At 43.9% G+C, this 25085-nt stretch overlaps 1 protein-coding gene across 2 annotated transcripts in view; it reads left to right on the top strand.

The window, feature by feature from the left end:
* Positions 1 to 25085, top strand: part of ARHGAP10 (Rho GTPase activating protein 10) — a 168744-nt gene that overhangs the window by 109746 nt on the left and 33913 nt on the right. For both annotated transcript variants that reach the window (XM_056855461.1, XM_056855462.1), the window contains exon 19: positions 11779 to 11929. In XM_056855461.1, the coding sequence (XP_056711439.1) occupies positions 11779 to 11929 (151 nt within the window). The remainder of the gene's footprint in view (positions 1 to 11778; positions 11930 to 25085) is intronic.

The raw sequence follows: 25085 nt of genomic DNA on the forward strand, positions 1-25085 counted from the left end.
ACACAGACGTCGGAGTCGAGACAGCCGACGCCAGAGCAGGTCGAGTCGTCGCAGTCGGTCGAGCCACCAGAGCCGGTCGAGCCGTCGGAGCCGAGATAGTCGCCGGACCCGGCTCAGCCGTCGGAATCGATCGAGCCGTCGAAGCCGATCGAGCCGTCGAAGTCGAGACAGCCGTCAGACCCGGGACAGCTCTCGGACCCGGTAGAGCTGTCGGAGTCGATCAAGTCGTCGGAGTCGATCAAGTCGTCGGAGTCGAGACAGCCGTTGGAGTTAGTTGAGCCGTCAGAGTCGAAGCAGCCGGAGCCGAGGCAGCCGCCGGAGCCGAGATAGCTGTCGTCCTCTCCATTCCAGCCGGGAGGGGCAGAGGCGCTACCACTCCTCCAGGAGCCCATCACCCCCTCGTCGAAGCCAAGAGGCGTCTTGATGTCAATACCCCACTCCTGTACACACCGGCCCATCGTCAGATCATCGTTGTCAGCGAACTCGCTCCCGATCGCAGTCGCGGAGCCCCCGCCTACGTCGTCGCTCGCCATCGAGATACCCCGAGGTGCATGTCCGCACCAGTCGCTTAAGGCAAGCACTGGCTCCCTCTGTGACAAGGGACATTGATCCGTCTGAGTATGATGAGTCCTACTCTCAGGATGAGGATGAGGAGTCTCGTGCGTCAGCCCTTTCGCCAGACGACACTGTGGGAGACTCCAAACCGGGTTCTCCCACGGGGTACACTCGTTTATACGCGGAACAGCTAATCCGCATGGCTAAGGCCCTGAAAATTGAATGTAAATCTGAGGACTCAGGTCCCATTGATGACATAATGGATATCCTTCACAATCCTGAGTTAGGCCCTGTATCCTTTCCCATTGTTAAAAGTATAATGGAAGTGCTTCATGCTAAATGGGCTAGACCCGCTTCAGTTTCCTCTTCCTCCAAAAAAGTGGAGAGCATGTATAAAATACATAAGGAAGGAGGGGAATTCCTTTTCCAACACCCTTCCCCGAATTCAGTTATTGTAGAAGCCCTGCCAGGGAAGTATAGGTCGGGTATACACTCCTCTCCTCAGGATAGGGAAGGCCATAAGCTAGACATACTAGCCAGGAAAATGTATTCCACCAGTGCGGTGAATATCCGCATCTCCAACTTCCTTGCCATGATGGCAAGATACCAATACTGCCTCTGGGATCGTATGTCTTCTTCAATCTTCACGATACCTGAGGGTCAACGTCCATCGGCCTTAGCCGTTCAAATTGAGGGTATGTCCCTAGCAAAACAACAGCTGACGGCAGCACGCCATGTAGCTGACGCTACCAGCAAAGTAATTGCTTCCTCTGTAGTCCTTCGTAGACATGCGTGGCTACGCCAATCTGCGCTCCCTTATGACACCAAGGTGCGCATTGAAAACCTTCCATTTGAAGGGACTTCCCTTTTTAGCGACCAGACGAACACGTTTCTGGATCGCCTTAAAAAGAATAAGACCAACGCTAAGTCTCTAGGAATAGCCCCTCAGGCGCCCGACTTTAAAAGGCAGTACTTTGGTCGGCAATCAAGCCAGACATCCCACCCATACCGCTTTCAGGGCCAATTTTCACAGCCCTCTTTCCGCCCTTCCTTTCCCCGCCCTTCTTTTCCCCAAAATGAGAGGAAATTTCAGAGCAGACCCAGGGTTCGAAAAGTCCCTAGGGGATCCTTGGGGCAGTTTTCAAAAAACAAACAGGAATGACTAGACGTGCGTATTGATTTCCGGGACAGGTTATCGCAATTTTTTCATGCGTGGTTTTCCATTACTTCCGACACATGGGTACTAAAGATAATAAATGTTGGTTACTTCATTGAGTTCATTAAATTGCCTGCATATAGACCTTTGGGTCATTCTAGGTCGCCGACCCCTATCCTGTTACAAGAAATTGATGGCCTCCTTTCCAAAGGGGCTGTTTCAGAAGTCCCACCTGATGAGTGTAAAAAAGGGTTTTACTCCCGGTTCTTTCTCATAGATAAGAAGGGAGGTGGCAAACGCCCCATCTTAGACCTTCAGGACCTTAACAAGTATGTTAGGACTAGGAAATTTTGAATGTTATCGCTTTCAGAGGTCCTACTGCTCTTGAATAGGCACATGTGGTTCGCAGTACTGGATCTACGTGATGCCTACTTCTATATTGCTATTCACCAAGAGTGTCACCAGTATTTGAGGTTCGATTGTGGGGACAAATACTACCAGTACAATGTATTGCCCTTCGGATTGTCCACAGCCTCCAGAACCTTCATGAAGTGCATTGCCGTGGTAATAACTCATCTGGCACTCAAGGGATGTGTGATATTCCCTTATCTAGACGACTGGCTGCTAGTGGGTACTTCTCAGTCCCAGCTGGCTACACAGGTTGACCTAGCCCTCACAGTCCTTACTACTTTAGGACTTGTGGTTAATTTCAAAAAGTCCAAACTGATTCCGGCGCAAGTTCAAAACTTTATAGGGGCGCGCCTAGATGCAATCCAGGCTAGGGCCTTCCTTCCGGTTGACAGGGGTCGTGCCATCCAAAAGATAATTACCGGGTTCACTAAAAAACGTCTCCAAGCAGCTTTTCATGTCCAGCAGCTGTTAGGCCTTATGGCCTCCACCACGGCTGTTGTTGAATATGCAAGACTCCGAATGAGACCAATTCAGAATTGGTTTATAAGGGCATTCAGAGCAAATGTGGACTCCCGGTATAAATACTTGTCTATCCCCAGATAAGTCATTGCCTCCCTGCAGTGGTGGTTAAACGATACCAATCTCTTTTCAGGAGTCCCGTTCCTATGTCCTTCCCCTGACAGATACCTCTTCTCAGATGCCTCCCTCTCAGGGTGGGGGGCCCATTGTGATAACCTTGCATCAAGGGGTACGTGGTCGCAATCAGAGTCCCGGTTGCATATCAATCTCTTAGAGCTTCGTGCCATCCATCTCGCTCTGTCTTCCTTCGCAGGGCACCTGGACGGACATCACATCCAGATCTGTACGGACAGCTCCACTGCCCAGTATTATGTAAACAAACAGGGCGGCACAGGGTCCGTTTCGCTCTCCAGGGAAGCCAGCGAGACCTGGGAATGGGCCATAGCTCACCGGGCTACCTTGGTAGCAATTCATATTGCAGGGGTGACCAACACTCTAGCGGACGCACTGAGTCGTATTCCCAACCAGACACACGAGCTCACCTTATCAGACAGCTGCCTCCATCGGATTTTCCGTTTATGGGGCCATCCGCAAGTAGACCTATTTGCGACTCACCTCAACACTGTGTGTCGCAATTTTTGTTCAAGGGCAGGGACCGGACAGGGCTCTCTGGGGGATGCTTTTCAGATGACTTGGAGAGGAGCTCTCTTCTATCCTTTTCCACCATTCCCTCTTCTTCACAAAGCCCTAGCCAAACTGAGTGTGGACAACACAGATGCCATTGTGATTGCTCCATTCTGGCCCAGGAGGTCGTGGTTTGCAGTACTAATGTCACTTGTGCAAGGGAACCACATTCTTTCTTCCGAAAGATCAATCTCACTTCCCTCCAGACCTACAACTAGCAGCTTGGAGGGTACAACCCAGGGTCAGTGGTCTGACAGAGTAGCCAAGGTTTTATCACATGCCTTTTAAGGGTCCACTAGACGTTCTTACGATATGAAATGGAGTCTGGGCTGAGGCCAGAGATGTTTCACCAATTTCCTGCTCCCTTTCGGTGGTGTTTGAGTTTCTGTTGTCTCTCAAGGATGGTGGTTTATCAAATTCTTCTATTAAAGTTTATTTAGCCGCAATTTCAGCTTTTCATCCTAATATCGACTCAGTTTTTTCCCATCCCCTTTCCAAATTTTTTTTGAAAAAAGTGAAACTCTGTTTTTCATCTGAATGGCTTCTATGCAGTCCCACACTGGGAGAGTAGCGAGCTCACTTACCAGGATGGTGGGTGTGGGACAATCACTGAAATAACTTGTACCCCCCGGGTGCTCCTCCTGTACCACAGTAGAGCCTCTCCTTGGTTCTTTCGCACCTTATGAAGCCTCCTTTCGAACCAATGGCTACATGCCAGTTGTCATTGCTGTTGTTTAAAGCCGCCTTCTTGGTGGCGATTACATCAGCAAGAAGGGTGAGTGACCTATCAGCACTGTCCCAATCACCTCCCTACACTAAGTTTCACTCAGACAGAGTAGTGCTTAGGCTGCAGATTTCCTTTTTGCCCAAAGTAGTCTCAGCCTTCCACCTGGCCGAGGACATTGTCCTCCCTGTTTTCTTTCCCCATCCCTCCTCGGAGGTGGAGAGCCTTTCATTCCCTAGACGTTAGAAGAGCCCTTCTCTTTTACATTAAAAGATCCCAAGCTTTTCGCAAGGATGACAACCTGTTCGTTTGCTTTGGAGGACATAGGGTGGGTCATCGTGCCTCCCCTCAAACTCTCTCGAGATGGATCACGTCTACCATCAAACTATCTTATGAGCTTGCTCAGCAGGAGTGTCCTCCCATGATTAAAGCACATTATACGAGGGTATATGCGGCTTCCACTGCCTTCTCATCGAAGATAGATCTCCGAGATATCTGCAGAGCTGCCACCTGGTCCACTCCTTCGACGTTCATGAAACACTATGCCTTGGATGTGGATTCAGCGAGAGAGGCAGCTGTGGGACATGCCGTACTACAATCATTATTTCAGTGATTGTCCCACACCCACCATCCTGGTAAGCGAGCTCGCTACTCTCCCAGTGTGGGACTGCATAGAAGCCATTCAGATGAAAAACAGAGATTCACTTACCTGTAACTGTTGTTCATCTGATGGTACTTCTATGCAGTAACACATTCCCTCCCTCCATCCCCGCTGTGGGACCGTTGGGCTAGTCCTAATGAATGGTTCCGTGGCGGCAGGTTGGAGAACTGGAGGGAAGAGTGCCCCCTCCCCCTTGGGACATGTGACCCAGGGGCGGGGAGATTGCATGCCCCAAGGGGAGGGGAGCACTCTCCTAGATTGTGCTAGAAGCTAACAAATCTTATCCGTGGCTGGCCTGCGCCTGCTCAGTCCCAATGTGTTACTGCATAGAAGTACCATCAGATGAACAACAGTTACAGGTAAGTGAAACTGTTTTTCTTCCAGTCCAGTACTATCTCTTCCAAATGCCACTGACTGACCATGGTTTTAGGCACTAACATTTCCACTCCTCTTTCCTGAGAAGGAAAATTGGCTGGAGATGACATGGACTGAATTTACACCATTCTGCATGCAAAATGTGTATTTTGTCTCTGAATTATTGGGCCCGCTCCAAGAAAACAGTCCAGTCAGAATATTCTATAAAGAATTTATCAAACTTGCTTTTCTCCAGTTCTGGAATTTTAATTTCATGGGTTGACAGCACTATCTCATTCTACATTGAGAAGTAACAAGGAGACAATATAGCTGGAGACCTTGTCCTTGAAGATGACCTATAAAGGATATGGAAAAGCTAGTAATGCCAGGAAAGCTGTAGGCTCAGATGGTCATTGTAAAGTATGGCTGACGGGTCTGCAAGTGCTGGGATCCACTGGATGGAAGGACGAGAGATTCCATTTTAATATTATGCCCAGAATGCCACAATGTTTGAGATTAAATTCCACTAAATGTAAATTACACAAACGGTGTCATTGATAAAATGCTGCAAGTCGTTTGCATGTGGCTAGACATCCATCAAGTTCATTGTTATTAAATGGCGATTGTTTTCATATATATGAAATGTGTCAGTTAACTATGACCTGTCTTAAGATGCATTTCCAGTGGAACAGTCAGTGATGATTGTTACCCTTTTCTCTAATGACAGTCTAATGAAAAATAGTAATAATGATTAATTGAATAATTGAATTTATATTCTAGAGATACTTCATATATACAGGCATATCGTTGAGGGCAGTGACAGCGTACAGCAAATATATCCTGGAAACTTGTGGGGCCTCCCTACCCACATTATTCACTATGCACACTGTTGCTTTTTAAGTACCATCTATTGTATTGTTTTAATTTAGTTTTAATCTATGTATTTATGTAGTGCATTTTAAATTATTGTTACCCACCCTGAGCCCTGCTTTGCATGGATCGAACAGGCTATATAATAAGCCAGCAATTTAACATGTGACATTTTCAAATCATATGTATAGCTACCCCTTATGTATCCCTGCAGGTAGTTAATGTGGCAAAAAAATCTTGTTTGCTACAACATGGCATTTTTATTTGATTTTTCATATCTCACCTTCTGCCCTATGGCTGTCAGGACGGCTAGCAAATTGATAATATTGCTAACAAAATGTTCAAAGACAACAATATCTTTATTAAGAATATAAAATTAAAACCAAATGTTGTATCCCACTAGTATATATCCACTGGTTTAGCCCTCTGATATAGAAAAAGCTGTGTTGTCATGGGACTGGCATTTGTTAAAAGGAATCGACCTCCAAGGTCATCTAGTCTAGCCCCTGACCTAGTCCAACACTTCCCAGCCAGTATCATAGTAGAATGATGGGAGTGAGATGTGCGACTGGGCACAAACAGTCACCATACAGTGCTCTGTAGTTGGCCACAGACCTCCCCCACCCCCATCCCAAGTCCTACCCCCAGTATAAGTACAAGCTGTTTTCCACTTGAGGCTACAAGGTGCTTTTTGTGAGCTACCAACTGGAAATCAATGGCCTTGCCTTCCAGTTTATCATTAATTGTGTAAAGAGTGTGTGTTTGTGGTTCTGAAAAGCAGGAAGTCTGTTTAGAACACTTAGGTAAAACTGTGGCAAGAGACCCTTAGTACCAAAAAGACTATGGGCGAAAAGCATGCGTTCAATCCTGGCTGAATCCTGGCTGAAACAGGGAATAAAGGAGGCTAAAGCGACAGTGCATTTTTGCCCTATGTTGCCTCATGTAAAGTATTTGACTATAAGTACTCAGATGAATTTTTAGGAGTACCTACAATTATTTAAATGTTGAGATTACATAAACAGTAAACCACACGTTACACTCTTATCCCTTCAAATTCTTTCCCTTTCACTTGTAGTCTGGAGTAACAATGCTTTGATGCAGAATTATTTTATTAACCCCCTTAACAGTTATTATTTGATATCCATTTAGGAGGCTCCACTTTTATATCATGTACTGACCAGGCAGCTTTCTGGTACCCAGCAGGCTCTGCCCCCCCCCCCAATGTCACAATTCAGTTCTCTTCAATGTCCGCAGTCCCTTCATATCCTTCTGGAACTCTTTCCCACCACTTCACCAAACATGCTCTACCCGTCTATCCCTTTGTCTTAGGATGCTAGACGGCAAGATGGATTTCACAAAAGAGTCCATACAAAATGGTTGAAAAGGTTACTTTAACGTAGATTAGAAAGGAAGTAAGGCTACTCACGACTTTCTTGTTTCCAGTGGTACGACAGAACTTACTATTGAAGCTGGTGATTTACGGTTGTGTTCTTAAGTACCTTGTCAGAACAAGTTCTGTTTTCAGAAGTGGTATGAGAACCAGCGCATTATGTATTATGTTGCACATAATGGCCCACAAGAAGAAGTTTAAATATAGAAAGCAAATCGGTTTTAGCTGTGGGACTCTCCAACCTTTTTCGGGAAGGTTGTGGGATCCTCATAAGGAAGCTAGTGTTCTGCAGGTTTGAGTCAGCCACAGGATATTGCTGCTGCTGCATTTCAGGATGAACTGCTCAGGGGCCATGATTATACCAGAGCAGACCTGACTTGTGTTTATTTTTATCTTCTGTACTTTAAGGTCAAATATTGCGTGTTATTGCCGTGATGCCTTTGGGAACCATGACGTGGCCCTTCACAGTAGCTAGGCTTGTGATTTCTTCCACAGTACAACACAGTGGCTTCCCTGAGCTATTATTAGGACAGTCATTTTGGACTTGCAAAGCAGTTTCACTGCTTCATGATTATTTCCCAAGTGTCGCATGCAGAGCTTTTATTGAACTAATCTTTTCCAACAATTTTGGATAGACTCATTAGTTCCATCTCTCCTTTTTACCTTATTTGCTCTGCTTACATTTGTAATTCATTGTGTAATTGTTTTAGCTTGTATGGTGTTAATTTTTTTTAACCATGGTTTGATGGTGTTAATTTTTTTTATTTCTTATTATTTCTAATTCCAGTTACCTGTTAGAGATGTAATGAAATATTTGCATGTGACTGAAAATAACCCCAAAAACTAATCATGCAGAAACAAAGCCATATGCCCTGTGTGTCTTTCTTTAGACTTGACAAAATGCCTTTTCCCATCCACCTCACCGATTTCATATCAGAATAGTAACTTGATAATGCCATAGGTTTGATATCAGTTTTCACCTCTTCCAACACACGTGTGTATATATCCAGCTGCTCACACACGCATACAAAATTGGTTCAGCTTGCTGAAGAATAAATGCATACTGCAAAACAAAAAAACACATAAAAAGCACTTAACAACTCAATCCAAAGGATATATTAATCAGTTTTGATGTTGTATCCCTCTTTACCAAGGTTCCAATTAAAGACACAATCTCATTGATTAACCAGATTTTTTCAGAAGATATAACAGCCTTATTTCACCATTGTTTGACAACAAGTTATTTCCTATGGGATCAAGAATTTTATGAACAGATTGATGGAGTAGCTATGGGAAGTCCACTCAGTCCAGTAATAGCAAACTTTTACATGGAATATTTTGAAAAGACAGCATTAGAATCAGCACCTTACAAACCTACAGTCTGGTTCAGGTTCGTAGATGATACATTTACCATTTGGAGCCATGGTGAAGAAAAATTAATGGACTTTCTAAACCATCTTAATAATATCCATCCAAACATTCAGTTTACCATGGAAAAGGAAATTGAGGGTAAACTCCCATTTCTTGATACCCTTGTCATCCGTAAATCAAACCTTCAGTTAGGTCACAAGGTCTACCGGAAACCAACTCACACAGATCGCTACTTACACAAAAACTCCAACCACCACCCCCGACAGAAAAGAGGAATAATCAAAACATTAATGGACCGTGCAAGACGGATCTGTGAACCACAGTTTCTCAAGGAAGAAACTAACCATCTAAATCACGCACTGCTAGCAAACGGCTACTCCAAGAATGAAATCAGAAGAGCCATTGAACCAAACAAAAATCAGAAAACTCAAGAAAAACAGTCCCCCATAGGAAAGGTATTCTTGCCATTTATTAAAGGAGTCACTGATAGGATGGAGAAACTTTTGAAAAAACATAACCTACAAACAGTGTTTAAACCCACCAAGAAAATACAACAAATGCTACGATCAGCAAAAGACAAAAGAGACCCCCTCACCTCTGCAGGAGTATATCGTATACCTTGCAGCTGTGGAGAAGTTTACATCGGGACCACAAAACGCAGCATACAAACAAGGATAAAAGAACATGAAAGATACTGCAGACTTGGCCAACCTGAGAAATCAGCAGTGGCTGAACATGGACTGACACAAACAGGACACAGGGTCTTATTCCAAGACACTGAAAGACTGGACAATTCTACCAACTATTTTGTCAGATTGCACAGAGAAGCCATTGAAATTCATAAACATCAGCACAACTTTAACAGAAAAGAGGAGAGTTTAAGAATGAATAAGGCTTGGCTTCCTGCCCTGAAAAACCTCCAGACAAAGACAACATTCAACAATAGCCATACAGATTAGTTTTGGATTACACACATTAACAGATCACTTCAGGATACAATGGTTCCATATTAACATACCATACCCTCATTAGCACATTATCTTGATACTTACAGGACAATACTTTTGCAGGACAATACTCAGCTCAAACCCAACCCCTTTCTGACTATATATTACTCTTCCTACACCCTTGACACTGAGAGACACTGTCCTTCAGTGTTACTACTCTGAAGATGCCTGCCACAGTTGCTGGCGAAACGTCAGGAAAGAAAATTCCAAGACCACGGTTACACAGCCCGGATAACCTACAAGAACCAATGAACTCTGACCGTGAAAGCCTTCGACAATACTTAACAACATGCTTTTTAGGGTATAGATTTTTGTCTCTAAATGTGTACATAAGAACATAAGAAAAGCCCTGCTGGGTCAGACCAAGGCCCATCTGGATCAGACCAAGGCCCATCAAGTCCAGCAGTCTGTTCACACAGTGGCCAACCAGGTACCTCTAGGAAGCTCCCAAACAAGATGACTGCAGCAGCCCCATCCTGCCTGTGTCCACAGCACCTAAGATAATAGGCATTGTCCTCTGATCCTGGAGAGAATAGGTATGCATCATGACTAGTATCCATTTTAACTAGTAGCCATGAATACCCCTCTCCTCCATGAACATGTCCACTCCCCTCTTAAAACCTTCCATAGCCAGTGAGCATGCGTGCACTTACACCCCATGGCTCCAGCTGGATTTTTGGCTGGGTCTGATACTGATGTCAAGTCTGTTGTTGCTAGGCAAGGTTGACAGTACTTGCTACACCAACATTAGAACAAAGAGAGTCAAGGGAGGGCTAAAAGCTTCAGTAAAGCCAAAATATGAAAGTTATCACATGCCTGTGTGTATTGAAAGATTCTGCCCCCATACAGAAAGAGCCTGTTTGGAAGAAGAGCCTTTGCCAGCATGGTGTAGTGGTTAAGAGCGGTGGTTTGGACCGGTGGAGTCTGATCTGGAGAACCGGGTTTGATTCCCCACTCCTCCACATGAGCGGCGGAGGCTAATCTGGTGAACGAAGCCAGCTGGGTGACCTTGGGCAAGTTACAGCTCTGTTAGAGCTCTCTCAGCCCCACCTACCTCACAGGGTGTCTGTTGTGGGGAAGGGAAGGCGATTGTAAGCTGGTTTGAGTCTCCCTTAAGTGGTAGAGAAAGTTGGCGTATAAAAACCAACTCTTCCTCTTCCTCTTCTTGTGTTTTCTGGGTTAGCCCAAGGCACAAGGGGAGGAGCACATGCTAGGCTGTTGATAGGAACCTGTCTGCCTATTTCTGCAGCAAATAGTAGTTACATAAAAGGAATGCTAGCAGATATTTATTTGAAGTATTTATACCCTGGTTCTCTCTCTAAATATCTGTGAAGTGGCTTGCAATAATAAAATCCTAAGAACAGAACAATATAAAAGAACAAGAAATCAGCAGGAAAAAGGGGGAAATTCAAGAGTGGAGCAATGTAAAATGGCGTCAGTGTTACAGTGATCATGTGTTAGAGTCCAGCGTAACTTAGAGGTGTGTAATTGCTACAGTATTTGTGATGTTATGTGTTCCAGTAGTTAATAAGTGTGTGCCTTGTTGCTGTGGGTAATGATTGCATTTGAGAAAGTTGAGTAAGCTGTTCTTTTCTTTAGCCCTCTCTGGGGGAAAGATAACCAATCCCCAAATAATGCTAAGTGGAAAAATATAGCAGAAGGGAATATAATCGTATGACTCTGTCATCAGCTTTGATAATTATGATGGAGTCTCTGGCAAAGAATATATGGCTTCAGTGAAATGGTAGAACCTCTCTCTTGGCTTGGTGGCTCATGAAGAAATATTTCGCTTTTCCTACCAGCTGGCAAGTGCAGTTGCACATACCTAGGTCTGTGGGTTAAGTGATCCACAGAGCAGTTAATGTGTAGACTATATTTTTATGCTTTAAAAATTGTATTTATTATATTTTTTAAAGAGTAATGGCACATTCCCAGAATTTGAAGAATGGAGTTTTGGCTCCTTCCTCCCTTGAATAGAATCCAAAGCAAATGTTATTTGATAATGGTTTACAGTTGCATTTATACAGGTTGCTGTTTATAGTAAATAATTAATGCCCATTGTGCTCTTTATTACAGATTTTCCAAACTCTGCCTGATGCCACTCTTTCTGAGCCAATCTCTGTGTCAGTGTCCCCTCCAAATGCCCCACCACGACAATCAAGAAGACAAGGGCAACGTAATAAGAGGCCTGTTGCTGTATATAATCTCTGTCTTGAGCTGGATGACAGTAAGATGTTAATTATATTTTCTATCTTGGCAGCAGAGTGGAGTTGCAGTATATCTTGTGTCATCAGGGCAGCCTACAGTAGTTTTCCATTTCACTATTTGGATTATCTTTTTTTTAATAGAAAACGGAGAGAGAAGGCAAGGGAGGGTGCATTCTTATCACATAGTGCTGTATATATCTAGAACTAAAGGAGAACTTCTGTTCCTCTTTACACAGTGGCTCCATTTCTTAAGCCAAATCTGTGTGACCTCTGATGACAATTATACAACTGTAAGATAAATGGAAAAAGATAGGAAACAAAAGAAAAGCAGGTCTTTCATGAACAGACCGCTAATGCACTTGACTGTTCCTTTTCATGTGAACTAAAACTTTGGCCAACTACTAATATTGGACTTGATTCTTCATAAACACTAAACATCAGATAGTCAAAATAATTGAATATGACCTATCAAGCATTAACGCAACACTTATTGGGCTAACACATAGCTTGTTATTTAGTACAGAAAGGTGCATTAATTATATTTGCAGGAATTTCCTGTAAAATTTGTTATTTACCAAATGCTCACTTTTCATAGACTGTTCTTGAGAAGTGCTTGAATTTAGTAATGCATTGCTAGCTCTTCATTCCCTTTTATTACCATTAGTTAATTACAAGTGGGGGACCTGGGTGGACCTATGGGGGGTCTCACCTACCCATTCCCTCTCTCTCTTGCTTTTCACCATACCCACCCCAGCAATGCCTGCAACCTCTTCACCCCATCTTCTGCTTCCCTTTTGCCTTCTAGCCTCATCCTTTTACTCCTCTCCCACCAAAATGCATACCTTTTTCTGCTGCTTCTCCAGCAACTTTGTTCCCCTTACCCACTTACTTTTTTCTGTTTCCCTTTCCTGGGCTCAGCTTTCCCTTTTTACCTTTTTTGCTCCTTCTCACTCCAGATTTACCTTTGCTCCCACCTATCTTTTACTTTTTTAAAAGGTTGTCTCGCTCCCCCCTCCCCTTCACTGATACTAACTGAGGCTTGGAAGTTTGGCAGTGTTGGTTGCCTGGGAACCCCCAAAATAGTCAGCAAGATCTCACAATGTAGTTTAGAGAGATATTAGGGACATACTTTCTTAAAGAAACATACATTGGTTCTATGATTTTGTGTTTCTTAAACCCCTGATTGTTTACTGTTTGTTACATTTCATATTTTTATACAAACCAAGGACTTCCTCCAGGCTTATAGAAAAATCCCTGTTGACTGTCCTGGCACCATTTTGTAGATTTTTTTATCCAACCTCTACAGCCCAGTTCAGAATTATAAGGAGAGGTATTTCGGTACTCTGCATTGAAATAGTTTTGTTCATTGTCATGGTATCTGTGCATTCCCACTTGGGACTGTACATGCATTTAGGGCTGCCACCGAGATTTTTACTAGAAAGCTCTTCTAGGGCTTTCTAAAGTGCTAAGAGTGCTCCCCCTCCCCTGTTGGGCCCCCTTTGCACCTAAATTGGCATGTAATCCAGGGAGGTGAAGCCCTCCTTCCCTCGGTCCTTCCTTTGCTGCTGTGGATGTGCTTTTCTCTCCTCTCCTCTTGGGTTCTTTGTCAGGCCTTGAGGAGATTGCTCTTCATTTTCCCTTTCCCTATCTTCTTTGACTTTCCCATTCTTTCCTGCCACAGTCTTTGGAAAAAGAGTTCGTCTGTCATCGTTGTATCTCATCGAGTCCACTTAGTTTTAATTGATGGCTCTTTTTAAGCAGTGTACCGAGTTCAATACCACAAATGGATGATTGTTCTTTATGCCTAATGTTTGGGCAGAGCCTACAATGTCAGGGCTTGTGATGCCTACAAGCAATTCATCCTGAAAACTCAACATGAGAGGGCAACAAGATTGAAGGCAGCATTGTGGAAAAAGAAGAGGACCTCTCAGGAGCCTGCTGGGATCACTCCAATGTTTTGGCAACCACCTTGGTTCCCCTGCCTGACTCCCAGTGGGGCACACTATCCAGGCAACAGATGTGGTTCCCACAGATGGTTCTGAAGTCAACAATCATCAACTCCAATACTCCTGCAGTACTGTCAGCTCTGTCCACCTTCCCCACCTTCCTCCCAGAGGGTTCTAACTCTGAAGAAAAGTTTTCTGGCCATTTTGTTGCCCCTCTGACCTGTCCCTGGACAAGAAAGTGGGGGATCTTGCTCCATTCTCCCCCACGGAAGATTTGCAGCTGTGTACCAAGCAGTTAATAAGAGTAGCAAAAGCCCTCCAATTAGACATTGTCTGCTTGGATCTGAAGCCATCTGATCCTTTCTGTAAGTTGCCTACACCTTGTCAGGGCAAGTGGCACTACCAATGCTACATGGTCTCCTTGAGGCTACTAATTTGATCTGGTCTAAATCAGCTTCAGTACAGGCTTCCACCTGAAAAATAGAGAGTACGTATAGGGTCCAGCACAACAACTGTGAATTTCTATTCACTCACCTTCCCACAAATTCCTTCATAGTGGAGGTCTTGCCTTCAAGACACAGGGCAGGCTCACATTCTTCCCCTTTAGGTAGGGAAGGGAGGAAGTTGGATGGCCTTGGCAGAAAGGTCCACTCATCAGGGGGCCTTGCTTTCCATGTTTCTAACCACAGTACCATCATATCCCAGTATCAGTTATTCCCGTGGGACTAATTCTCATCTTACCTCAGTGCCCTACCTGAGGATAAGAAGCTACTCACCAGAGTACTTCATGTTGAGGGAATGAGACTTAGTAAGGAGCAGGTGAACTTGGTGAGGCATGCTGTTGACTGTGCTAGCAGGGCCATGTTTAGACGCCACTTCGGGTTGCGTACTACAGCTTTCCCCCAGGATTCCCTGGCGAAGGTGGAAGGTATCTCCTTCAAGGGGAAAGAACTGGTTAATACTAACAGATGAATCCCTGAACAGAATAAAGAAGAATAACCAGGCAATGAAGACCTTGAGAATTATGAGGCAACCAGCCTCAGTTAAACCAAGGTATTTCCCTAGGCATTACCAGTACCCACCTTTGCAGTCATGGGGATGCTACCAACCTCCGTATCAGCCCTCCTACCGGTCTCAATATTCAGGCCAGCTCCAAGGAAAGAAGCTCCAGGAAAAGCCATGAAGCAAAGGAGCTGCCAAGTCCAGCAGAGATCCCCCTACTAAGGACATACCTTTCCAATGACTAGGCCTGCCCCTGGCTACTCAGTACTTCATGGACAGGTTGTCCCCCTTCATTGATGCCTGATGAACCATTACCCCAGACAGTTGAGTTCTTTCTATAGTTAGTTTAGGTTATTACTTGGAATTAAGGTTGTACCCTCATTGGATCCTCCTCCTGTAGCCCATCTGACTCCCCGCCAAAACTGAATAGTGAGGTTGACTCTTTCCTAAAGAAGGGAGCTATCAAACCCGCCCCCCATGATGACCACCTTTCCGGTTCTAGTCTCTTTTGTTTCTTGGTTGATCAAAAGGATGGAGGCAAATATCCTATCCTTGACCTTACACAATTAAATAAATGTTCTCTTTGTACTACAATGGAGTTGCTGGTTTGCAGTGCTAGACCGTTGATGCTTATTTCCATGTCTCTCCACATGGATAGTAGGAAGTACCTGCGATTCCAGTGTGGGGCAGAGTACTACTGTTTGGGCTCTCAGCTGCTGCTAGGGTCTTCACTAAGTTCACAGCAGTGGTAGTGGCACACCTGCATCTCCAAGGCTGTACAGTGTATCCATACTTGGATGACTGGCTGCTTGTGGTGCACTTTGAAACCTCCTTGCATCAACAGGTCTCCCTGACACTATCCACCCTAACTTCACTTGGTTTTGTGGTCAACATGGAAAAAGTCCCAACTGCTTCCATCCCAGTCGATATCATTCATAGGGGCTATCCTAGACTCGGTACATGGGAGGGCTATCTTGCCTGATGGCAGGATCGGAGTCTTACAGAGACTGCCCGGGTCTTTCCAGAGGGTCAAATGCCAGTCAGCTTTCAACATACAAAGGTTATTGGACCTTATGGTCTCCACCACAACAGTGGTGCCTTTTGCCAGATTGCGTGCCCTTTTCTAAAATTCTGCACTGATAAGGTGGTACTCTGGCCAAGCCTAGCTTCCTCCCTGAGGTGGTGTCAGCCTTTCATCTGGCACAGGACTTTACTGGTCTTCTTTCCCTCCCTTTCTACTGATGGGGAATGTGCACTTAATTCTTTGTATGTGCATAGGGCCTTTACCCTTTTACTTACAAAGGACACAAGAGTTTGGTAAAGATTAACATTCATTTGTTTGTTTCTCTGGCCATGACAAGGGTTGGGTCCCTTTAGCTCAGACAGTATCATGGTGGGTGATGTCTGCCATCAAGCACACATACACCAGGTCTAGGGTCCCTTGCCCTTTTCCTGTGAATGCACACTCCACCACGGCACAAGCAGCCATCTTTGGGAAGGTCTCCATCACCAGTATCTGCAAGGCAGCCACCTGATCATCACCATTGACCGTGAAACACTACTACATTGTCATCAATTCCAGAAACTACACAGCTGTGGGAGTGTTGTAGTTGTTATTCCAGTGTTGTAGTTGTGTGTGGCCGTGTTGTAGTTGTTATTCTGCTGGGCGGCCCACAGCCTCCTCCATTTTACCAGGTGAACATCTCCCACGTGGGACTGCACAGAAGCCATGATGATGAAAACAGGGTTGCACTTACCTGTAACCATTGTTCATTGAGTAGTTTTCTGTGCAGAAGCACATCCTTCCCTTCTTTCCCCACTGTGGGCTGCTTCCAAAGCTTACTAGGCTCCATGGCGGTGAGGAATGACTGAGAGAAGGAGCGTTCCACCTCTCGGGTCATGTGCCGGTTTAGATGGGAACAGCTGGGCCGATAGGGGAGAGGGAGTACTCCTAGCGCCTTAGGAAGCACTAGAAGAGAAGAACTTTCTAGTAAAAACCTCTGTGGCAAGGCTGCACGCATGCACAGTCCCATGTGTGCCTGCATGGAAAACCACTCAATGAACAACGGTTACAGGTAAGTTCAACCCCTTTACAGGTAAGTGCAACCCCATTCAGGCATGGAGCTGGGGGAAGGAGCGCCTGGGGCAGTGGGGAGGGAGGGTGTGTGCTGCACACGTGCGCTGTAGCCAGGCACTGGGGCGGAGACAAACGCTCCAGGTGGGGCGCCCCTGCAGAAACAAAAAGAGAGGAAGAGCAGTGCCTGGGCACACAGTGTGCGCACCAGCCAGGATGCGGGTGGTTAGTTGCACCCGTGCCGTGGTTGTGCTCCTTCTGCCCTTGCTCTCCAAGCCCGCTCTGGTGCCCCCTCTCCTTGTGCCAGGGGCAAGTGCCCCTGCCAGACACCCCCAAAATGTGTCCCTGACCCCATTTTCAGTAATTGGGTCCCTGACCCCATTTTCAGCTACCTACAGTAGCTATGGAAGGTGTTCACAAAGTCGAATGTACTGATGAATTCTGATTCAGCAGTTTATCTCTGGAGTCTCACTTTGAAAGTTCTTTTGCTGAAGAATGGTGATTAGGTCAGCAAAAGAATGCCTTGATAGTTTTTCCGTTTAAAAAATCTGTGTGTGCGTATGCATGTGTGCTAATGAGGCCTGCAACATGCTATTCTTGCTTTCTTTTGTAGATTCACAGAGCAGACAATTGTTAGCCTTGATTATATATCCCTTGCATTGAATCCCAAGATCTGGTTGGGTATCGTGCTGTATACTGTCCTCCTAGCTCCATAGTGGATGCCTTATGTGAGCCGGCAGAGACAGTGTCTGATGTGGTATTGGATACCACCAGACAGATTGTGCTGGAGAACTCAGTTTTGCCTTAGCAGGCTATACTTAATACTTCTTGGTTGCTATGAGGCTGTCATAGGTTCTGATATGCCCAACACATGAAAAAGATCACATTCTGGAGTTAATATGTTCTGAGCAAGTACCAGGTTCTAATGAATGGTTAGAAGAACAACCAATGCCATGGTTGGACACATGGATGAATGGTAGTAGCATCTCCTACCTACAGGAGCAATAGGCTGGTTAAAATGGTCTGCCTTCAGAGACTAAAGGATCTGGCTAAATTTCAGAATTTTCAGCAGGGTTTTTGAGGGTCTTAATTGTAATTGAGCTGGAGTGTTGATAGGTATCTGGAGTGCCAGGCTCCATAGAGCAATAGATATGGTCAGTGATGGTGGAGAAGAAACAGTAATTCTCCGCTACTGCTTTTTTTAAATGGTATTCATTAATTGTTGACTCCAAGTACATAGTCCCAGAACAAGAGGGAATTGCTTATCAACTATGATGACTTTGTGCAATTCTTTGCTGATAAAATGTCTTAGATCTGCTCTGAATGTCAGTTGCAGATAAATCATGTAGTGGAGGCATCTGAAGCACCATCTGGTCCTGTTTCTATGAATAGTTTTAGTCTAGTCTCCCTCAGTGATTTTGATAGGATTTTAGGGGCTGTGAGGGTCACCACATGTGGCCTAGACTCCAGCCCCTCTTGCACGATTAAAGTTAGAGAGCCTATAATAAATATAATCTGTATCTCTCTCTCAGAGAGGGACTTCCCTAGGCTGCTGAAGCAGGCTGTTCATAAAAAGATAACTATGACACAACAGACTGTGTTTGATGGAAAGATTGTAGCCGAGTATCAACTCTCTTTTCTGGAGAAAATAAATGAGCGAGTAATGGCATAACAGCTGCAGTGTTTTCTGAATGACACATATGACCCTTTTCACTTTGGCTTAAGGCCTGGCTATGGAACAAGAGATGGCCTTGGTAGCTTTGATGGACAGTCTTTATTTAGGTATTGACAGGATAAATGCCTCTTTACTAATTCTATTAGATCTCTCAGATGCCTTTGTCAGAGTGGATCATTTAACCCTACTGCATCACTTAGAACATGGTGTAGGAATCAAGAAGAAAGCATTTGAATGGTTAAAACTATTGGCCAGAGCAGGGTCAGAAAATGTTAGTTGGGTATTCAAAATCAGTGAAATGTGATTTGATATGCAGAGTGCTGCAAGATTTAACCCATGCTTTTCAGTATTTATGTAAGATAGTTCAGTGAGGCTACTGAAACTTCAGAGTTGAGTGTCATCATTACACTGATGACACACAACTATATATCTCTTTATTCAAACCTCCAGATGCTCCTGTCTGTGTTCTAGGCCAGTGTCTGTCAGCTATACTCAGATGTAATTCTGGTTGGTAAGACTTGGTTTGAAAGATTAGATACCACTTTCATTAGATTGGGTGAACTTGTCTCTTTCTCCTTCAATTAAGAGGTGAGGTGTTTTGATTGACCCTGGTTGTTTTGATGTTTGAAGTGTGCATAGTGAAAAAAGTACTTTTTGTCAGCTCCATCAGCATGGAGGCCGGATTCCTATTAAACCCAGCAGATCTAGCAATGTGGGTCCGTGCTATAGTAACCTTGAGGCTGGACTATTGTAACGTGCTCTACATAGGGCTGCCCTTGGAGATGTCTTGGAAACTCAAAATATCTGCAGTGAGCTGCTATACACTTCCTATATGCGTACGTTGGCTGCCTATTTTTTTCTGGGTCCAATTTGGCATGCTAGGCATACATGTAAAGGCCTTCATGGTCTGGGACTTGCATATCTCTCCTGATATGAGCCCCTGTGGCAATCTCATTCACTTTACCAGTTGCCATTGGGCAGACTGGTGAAGTTTGCCACTGCAGGTGCTTGTGTTTGTTCTGTGGCAACAACCACATTGTGGAATAGACTTCCAAAATATAGGAAGGCCCTTATTTTCTTACAGTTCAGGAAAATGTGTAAGGTAGAACTGTTCAGAAGGGCTTGTGGGTGGTAATGTGATTATTGGATGTGGTATGATGGCTTTAAATTGGTATTACTCTTTAAGGTGTGTTAAAATGAGTTTTTATCATGAAGATTTTTAATTGTTTTTCCACATAAGATAGAAAATATAGCCCTACCACCCACCCTCTGCCCACCTTCTTCCCCAACGTAGCCCATCATCAACAACAAAAAACCAAAAACAAAGTAAAGGCTGCATACACTCAAGCAGCTAAGAGTACAGATTAAGAAAAGAAAAGGGGGGAAGGGAGAGTGGGAATGGGGTGAGGGGAAGAAAGAGGCGGGTAACATACAAGGAGTGGAGCAGGTCCTCAAAGAGATACAGGAAATCTTGCCCGATGGTCTCAGGAGCTTCTCATCTGTGGTATGTGATTCTCTCCCTTATACAGAGATTTAAGAAGAAGAGTTGGTTTTTATATGCCGACTTTCTCTACCACTTAAGAAAGAGTCAAACTGGCTTACAATCACCTTCCCTTCTCCCTCTCCACAACAGTCACCCTGTGAGGTGGGTGGGGCTGAGAGAGCTGTGACTAGCCCAAGGTCACCCAGCTGGCTTCATGTGTAGGAGTGGCGAAACAAATCCAGTTCACCAGATTAGCCTCCGCCGCTCATGTGGAGGAGTGGGGAATCAAACCCGGTTCTCCAGATTAGAGTCCACTGCCCCAAACCACCGCTCTTAACCACGACATGATTGACCCAGTCATCCACAGAGGGAGAAATACAGGGTTTCCAGTGCCGCAAGATAATTTGCTTGGCAATCAAGGCTGCCCTTTGAGTCCATAGTACTTGATGCTTGGGAAGTGCCCATAGAGATGGTATATATCCTAGGATTAGATTATTAACTGTGAGGCTGTGAGTGGATAAGGCAGAACTCTAATGGATGCTTCATACATTGACTTTGGCAAATCACCAGAATCTTGTACATCTTCATGTGCATCTGGACCAAGAGGAGTGTCAATTAACTGCTGACAGCCTTATACCATTCCATAGGATACCCATCTGGCCCCAGCGCCTTACCGCTTTTCATATTTTCAATTGAAAATGGTTATTTTATTATATATTTTTAGATACAGATGAGTTCTTAATCCAAAAAGAAAAAAGAAAGGGTGGCCTATTACTGTTTGAATAAATAAAATAAGATGAATGCTTCTGATGAACCAGGCTTTAGATGCGAAATCGTATGCTAGAATACAAATGCTTCTTTTTTTTTGTTATTGTTGCATGTGACTTAATATGGCTACTTCTCTGAAACTGAAAGACTGAACTGTTTACAGGATTTGAAGATTGCCAAATCTTTATGTCAATATTTATGTCAAATTTGTGTCAGATTATGCTTTTACATAAACACTGTAGACTGCTGAAAAGCATTGATGACAGATGATTGCATATCTCACATTGGAGGATGATCAGGTGAGTTAGCTCCTAAAAATATGACTGACATTATTAGGCCCTGTTATAGTGTTGCCTGAGTAGCAACACCTCTTCCTATGAGAAGTGGGTTTTGCATCCCAGCTCTACCCTCTTTTCCTGTATTCCTGGGAAGCAAACATGAGCCTGCATCAATGGCAAGGTGAAGATACAGATGTATGTGTATGAGAGAAGAAGAATCCATCAAGCAACACCTGCATCCTTGGCTAATGTCTCTTAGCAAGTCCATTGTGGTTGATGAGATTAGAAAGCTGTCTCAGCATACTGCCCAAGGCCTGAGAGAGAGAATTGTCGTTGTTCAAGAAAGGTTGTAGATCACTTATGGTGTGGTTTCAACTGATACTTATTTCTCAGAGGCCTGAGTCAGTATTATCAAGTGTGTGTTAAGTGCTGTCAAGTCACTTCTGACTTAATGGTGACCCTATGAATTAGTGACCTCTAAAACATCCTATCATTAACAGTCTTGCTCAGATCTTGCAAACTGAGGGCCGTGGCTTTCTTGACTGACTCTATCTATCTCTGGTTGGGTCTTCTCTTTTCCTGCCTTCAACTTTTCTTAACATTATATCTTTTCCAGTGACTCTTCTCATAATGTGACCAAAGTACAATAGCCTCATTGTAGTCATTTTAGCTTCTAGGGAGTGTCCAGGCTTGGTTTGATTTAGAACCCACTGATTTGTCTTTTTGGCGGTCTACAATATCTGTAAAGCTCTCCTACAACAACACATTTCAAATGAATCAACTTTATTCCTTCCAGCTTTCTTCATTGTCCAACTTTCACACCCATACATAGTAATGGGGATACTGTGGTATGAATTATCTTGATCTTGGTTGCCAGTGACACATCCATACCCTTAAGAATCTTTCCTAGCTTCTTCATGGCTGCCCTTCCCTGTCCCAATCTCTTTGTGATTTCTTGGTTTCAGTCTCCCTTTTGGTTGATGATGGAGCCAAGGAATAGAAAATCTTGAACAATTTCAATGTCTTCATTTAGCAGTATGATATCTAGTCCCTCTTCCTTTTCTGAATCCAACTTGAAAGTATTATCTGAGATCAATATAAAAATATTTCTACTCCCCCCTTAAAAGACAGAGGCTATGTGATCCTTTCCTTAGTGTGAATAATATCCTTGACAGTTCAGTTTGCTAATTGATAAAGTTTCATTTTCTCACTAGCTCAGACTTAGTGGAATCCCTCTTCTTACTGTGCTTGTATTTGATTTCTCTTTATACAGCAACCCCTGGATCTATCATATCATGGCATTTTAATTATAAGGTTTAAATTAGCACCCTGACATACTATCTGTGACTCTGCTGTGAACTGTTTTCCACAGTTTGATGAGATTGTGATTTCTTGGTCCTTGTATTTTTAGCTACCTTGATGAAATGTTTATGTAGGAGGATGCTGTACATCTGTAGCTTTTTTTTAATGTGAAGACATTAGGTGTGGCTCAGTATTATTCTAGCCAACCTGTGGGCTGCCTGAAGATGCTTCCTATTTTAGCACAGATGTTCCAAAACTAGCAAGCAGCCTGCCTTAAAATGAAATAAGGTGAAGGTTTCAGAGAGGACAAGGGAGTGGTAACACCTAAGCAGATGCCAGATGTCAGCTGTCAGCAGCAGCTGCAAACATGCTTCTTTTAGGGAGAGGTTTTTGCATCCCTGTCATATCTTCTTCTCCTATAAAGCTAGAAGGCAAATATGAGCGAGTAGCAGTGGTAAGGAGAGGCAATTAAGTAATGGGCATGCATATGAGAGAAGGCGAATCAAGGAAGATTGTTTAGAGCAGTGATATGCAGTGGCTCAGGGACTCACATGTGGCTCCTTGACATACCACCTGTGGCTTTGCTGACCACCATTCTCCAATGTGGCACCTGTCCCATGTTTCAGGAAAGTAGGCAGGGCCCTTCCCCAGTGGGGCTTGTAGTCGGTTCCTTCCTCGAGACAGCTGCTCTGAAGGAATGACTAAGCTGTGAACATCCCTGGGGTGCAAGACTCCTGCCAGGGATGGAAGTAAATGTCATTGTTTTAGCAGAACGTTGTAGTGAATGTGGCTCTGTGTGAGCCGTGAAGCGAGTTCTACTGTTGTAGAGGATATGCTTGTATGTGGATAGAAGTGTGTGTCTGTGTAAAGTGCCGAAGTAGCAGCCGACTTATGGCGACCCCTTTTGGAGTTTTCATGGCAAGAGACTAACAGAGGTGGTTTGCCAGTGCCTTCCTCTGCACAGCAACCCTGGTATTCCTTGGTGGTCTCCCATCCAAATACTAGCCAGGGCTGACCCTGCTTCGCTTCTGAGATCTGACGAGATCAGGCTAGCCTGGGCCATCCAGGTCAGGGCGTGGATAGAAAAGGGGAAGTGGAATCACTGCAGTGACTCTGAGTGCCCCAAACATTCCACTCATTTCAGTGGAGGAAAGAAAAGTTTTCTGAATCATGAAAGGAGCTCTTCTAAAACCACTTTGGGAATATCAGTGGTTTGTTTAGATAATTTATATACCACCTCTCTAGAGACCTAGAGGCTCACATAGTACTAATATAATGATTTTTTTTAAGCAACATAAGAATTATCAATATTGAAACAAGGCATGAAAACAGCGTGAAAAGGATTTTTACCCACTGCTCTAACAATTGGGGCAACTGGTGGGTGACTTTAAAATCACCCAACAAAACTTCGTAAAAAAATGTTGGAAGAAAATATTTCAGATACACCTGGATTTCAATTAACCTCCATCTCAATGCCTTCATGTTTTTCAATTTCCCATTAAGTGCTAAAGGGTTTTTTTAAAAATTGCTAACAAATGCACACAACAATGGTCACCTATCACCTCCCTTACAATCCTGTAGGCACCAGGCCAAAACATTTCTTTTTTACCCATGGGTTTTAACTGAGAGGTTCTATCTTTTAGCTGTTTTATTGTCTGCTACTAGCACAAAGAGTGCTTTATAGATAACATTTTAGGTTGTGAAATGTTGTTTCTGGTGTGAAGGACTGGATTTGAATGGGAGAACCCTCCTCTCAAAACCCCATTGAGCTATAAAGCTGTGGGTGGCATCCTTACAGCCTAATCTGCTTCACAGAGTTATTATGAGGTTAAAATGCTTCTCTGAATTCCATGGAGAAACGGGTAGAAAGCAAATATAATAAATAGAGCTTTGCCATCCATAGATTAAAATGCATTAAATTAGGGTGGTTTTTCCCCCTCGTTAAACCTAACATATGTACTACTTTTCCTTGGTGAAGGAGCTGAACATCTGTTGCCCACTTGGAATTTGAAACTTTTAATATTAAAATTGACAGTATTTTGCAGTAATTTATTTTCTTTCAATCTCATTTAAAAAATAAAATAAGGAAGGTCCTTAGTTCCTTTTGTATATAGCATTGGGAAGTCTGTATTTAAGCATTACATTTGAAATGAAAGGTTGGTTTTGAAATAAAAGCGCTGATTCCTTAAAACTCCATTGTCACAGTGAAGCAGGATTACACTGTGGGTGTCTCCAAGCCGAACATGATTTAAGAACAGAATCAGAGAAGTCTGAAGACTAAGCATAATTGCTTTAATAAAGAAGCAATGCATTTTCAGGAACGACATTACAGATAACATTCAAAGCGCACATATAACACACACCTATAGGTGGGGGAGATGAAGGACCAGATCCCAAGTGGGTCTGAAACCAATTCCCTCATCTCCTACCCCATAGCCGGGGGTTTAGCCTTTTATAGGAGTGGATAAAAAACATTCCATTTACTACGTAACTCTTGACTCTCTCGAATTCTGGCCAGTGCTGCTAAGCACATTTTCCATAAATGGGTATTCATATTATTTTCAGTAACAATCCTTATAAAGCTAGAATCTTAGAGGCGTTCATGAATATACTTTGGTTCACGCGAAGCATTCTGGGAACAAGCAGAT

The sequence above is a fragment of the Euleptes europaea genome, chromosome 9 (genome assembly GCF_029931775.1).
Source record: "Euleptes europaea isolate rEulEur1 chromosome 9, rEulEur1.hap1, whole genome shotgun sequence".
Taxonomy (NCBI): Eukaryota; Metazoa; Chordata; class Lepidosauria; order Squamata; family Sphaerodactylidae; genus Euleptes; species Euleptes europaea.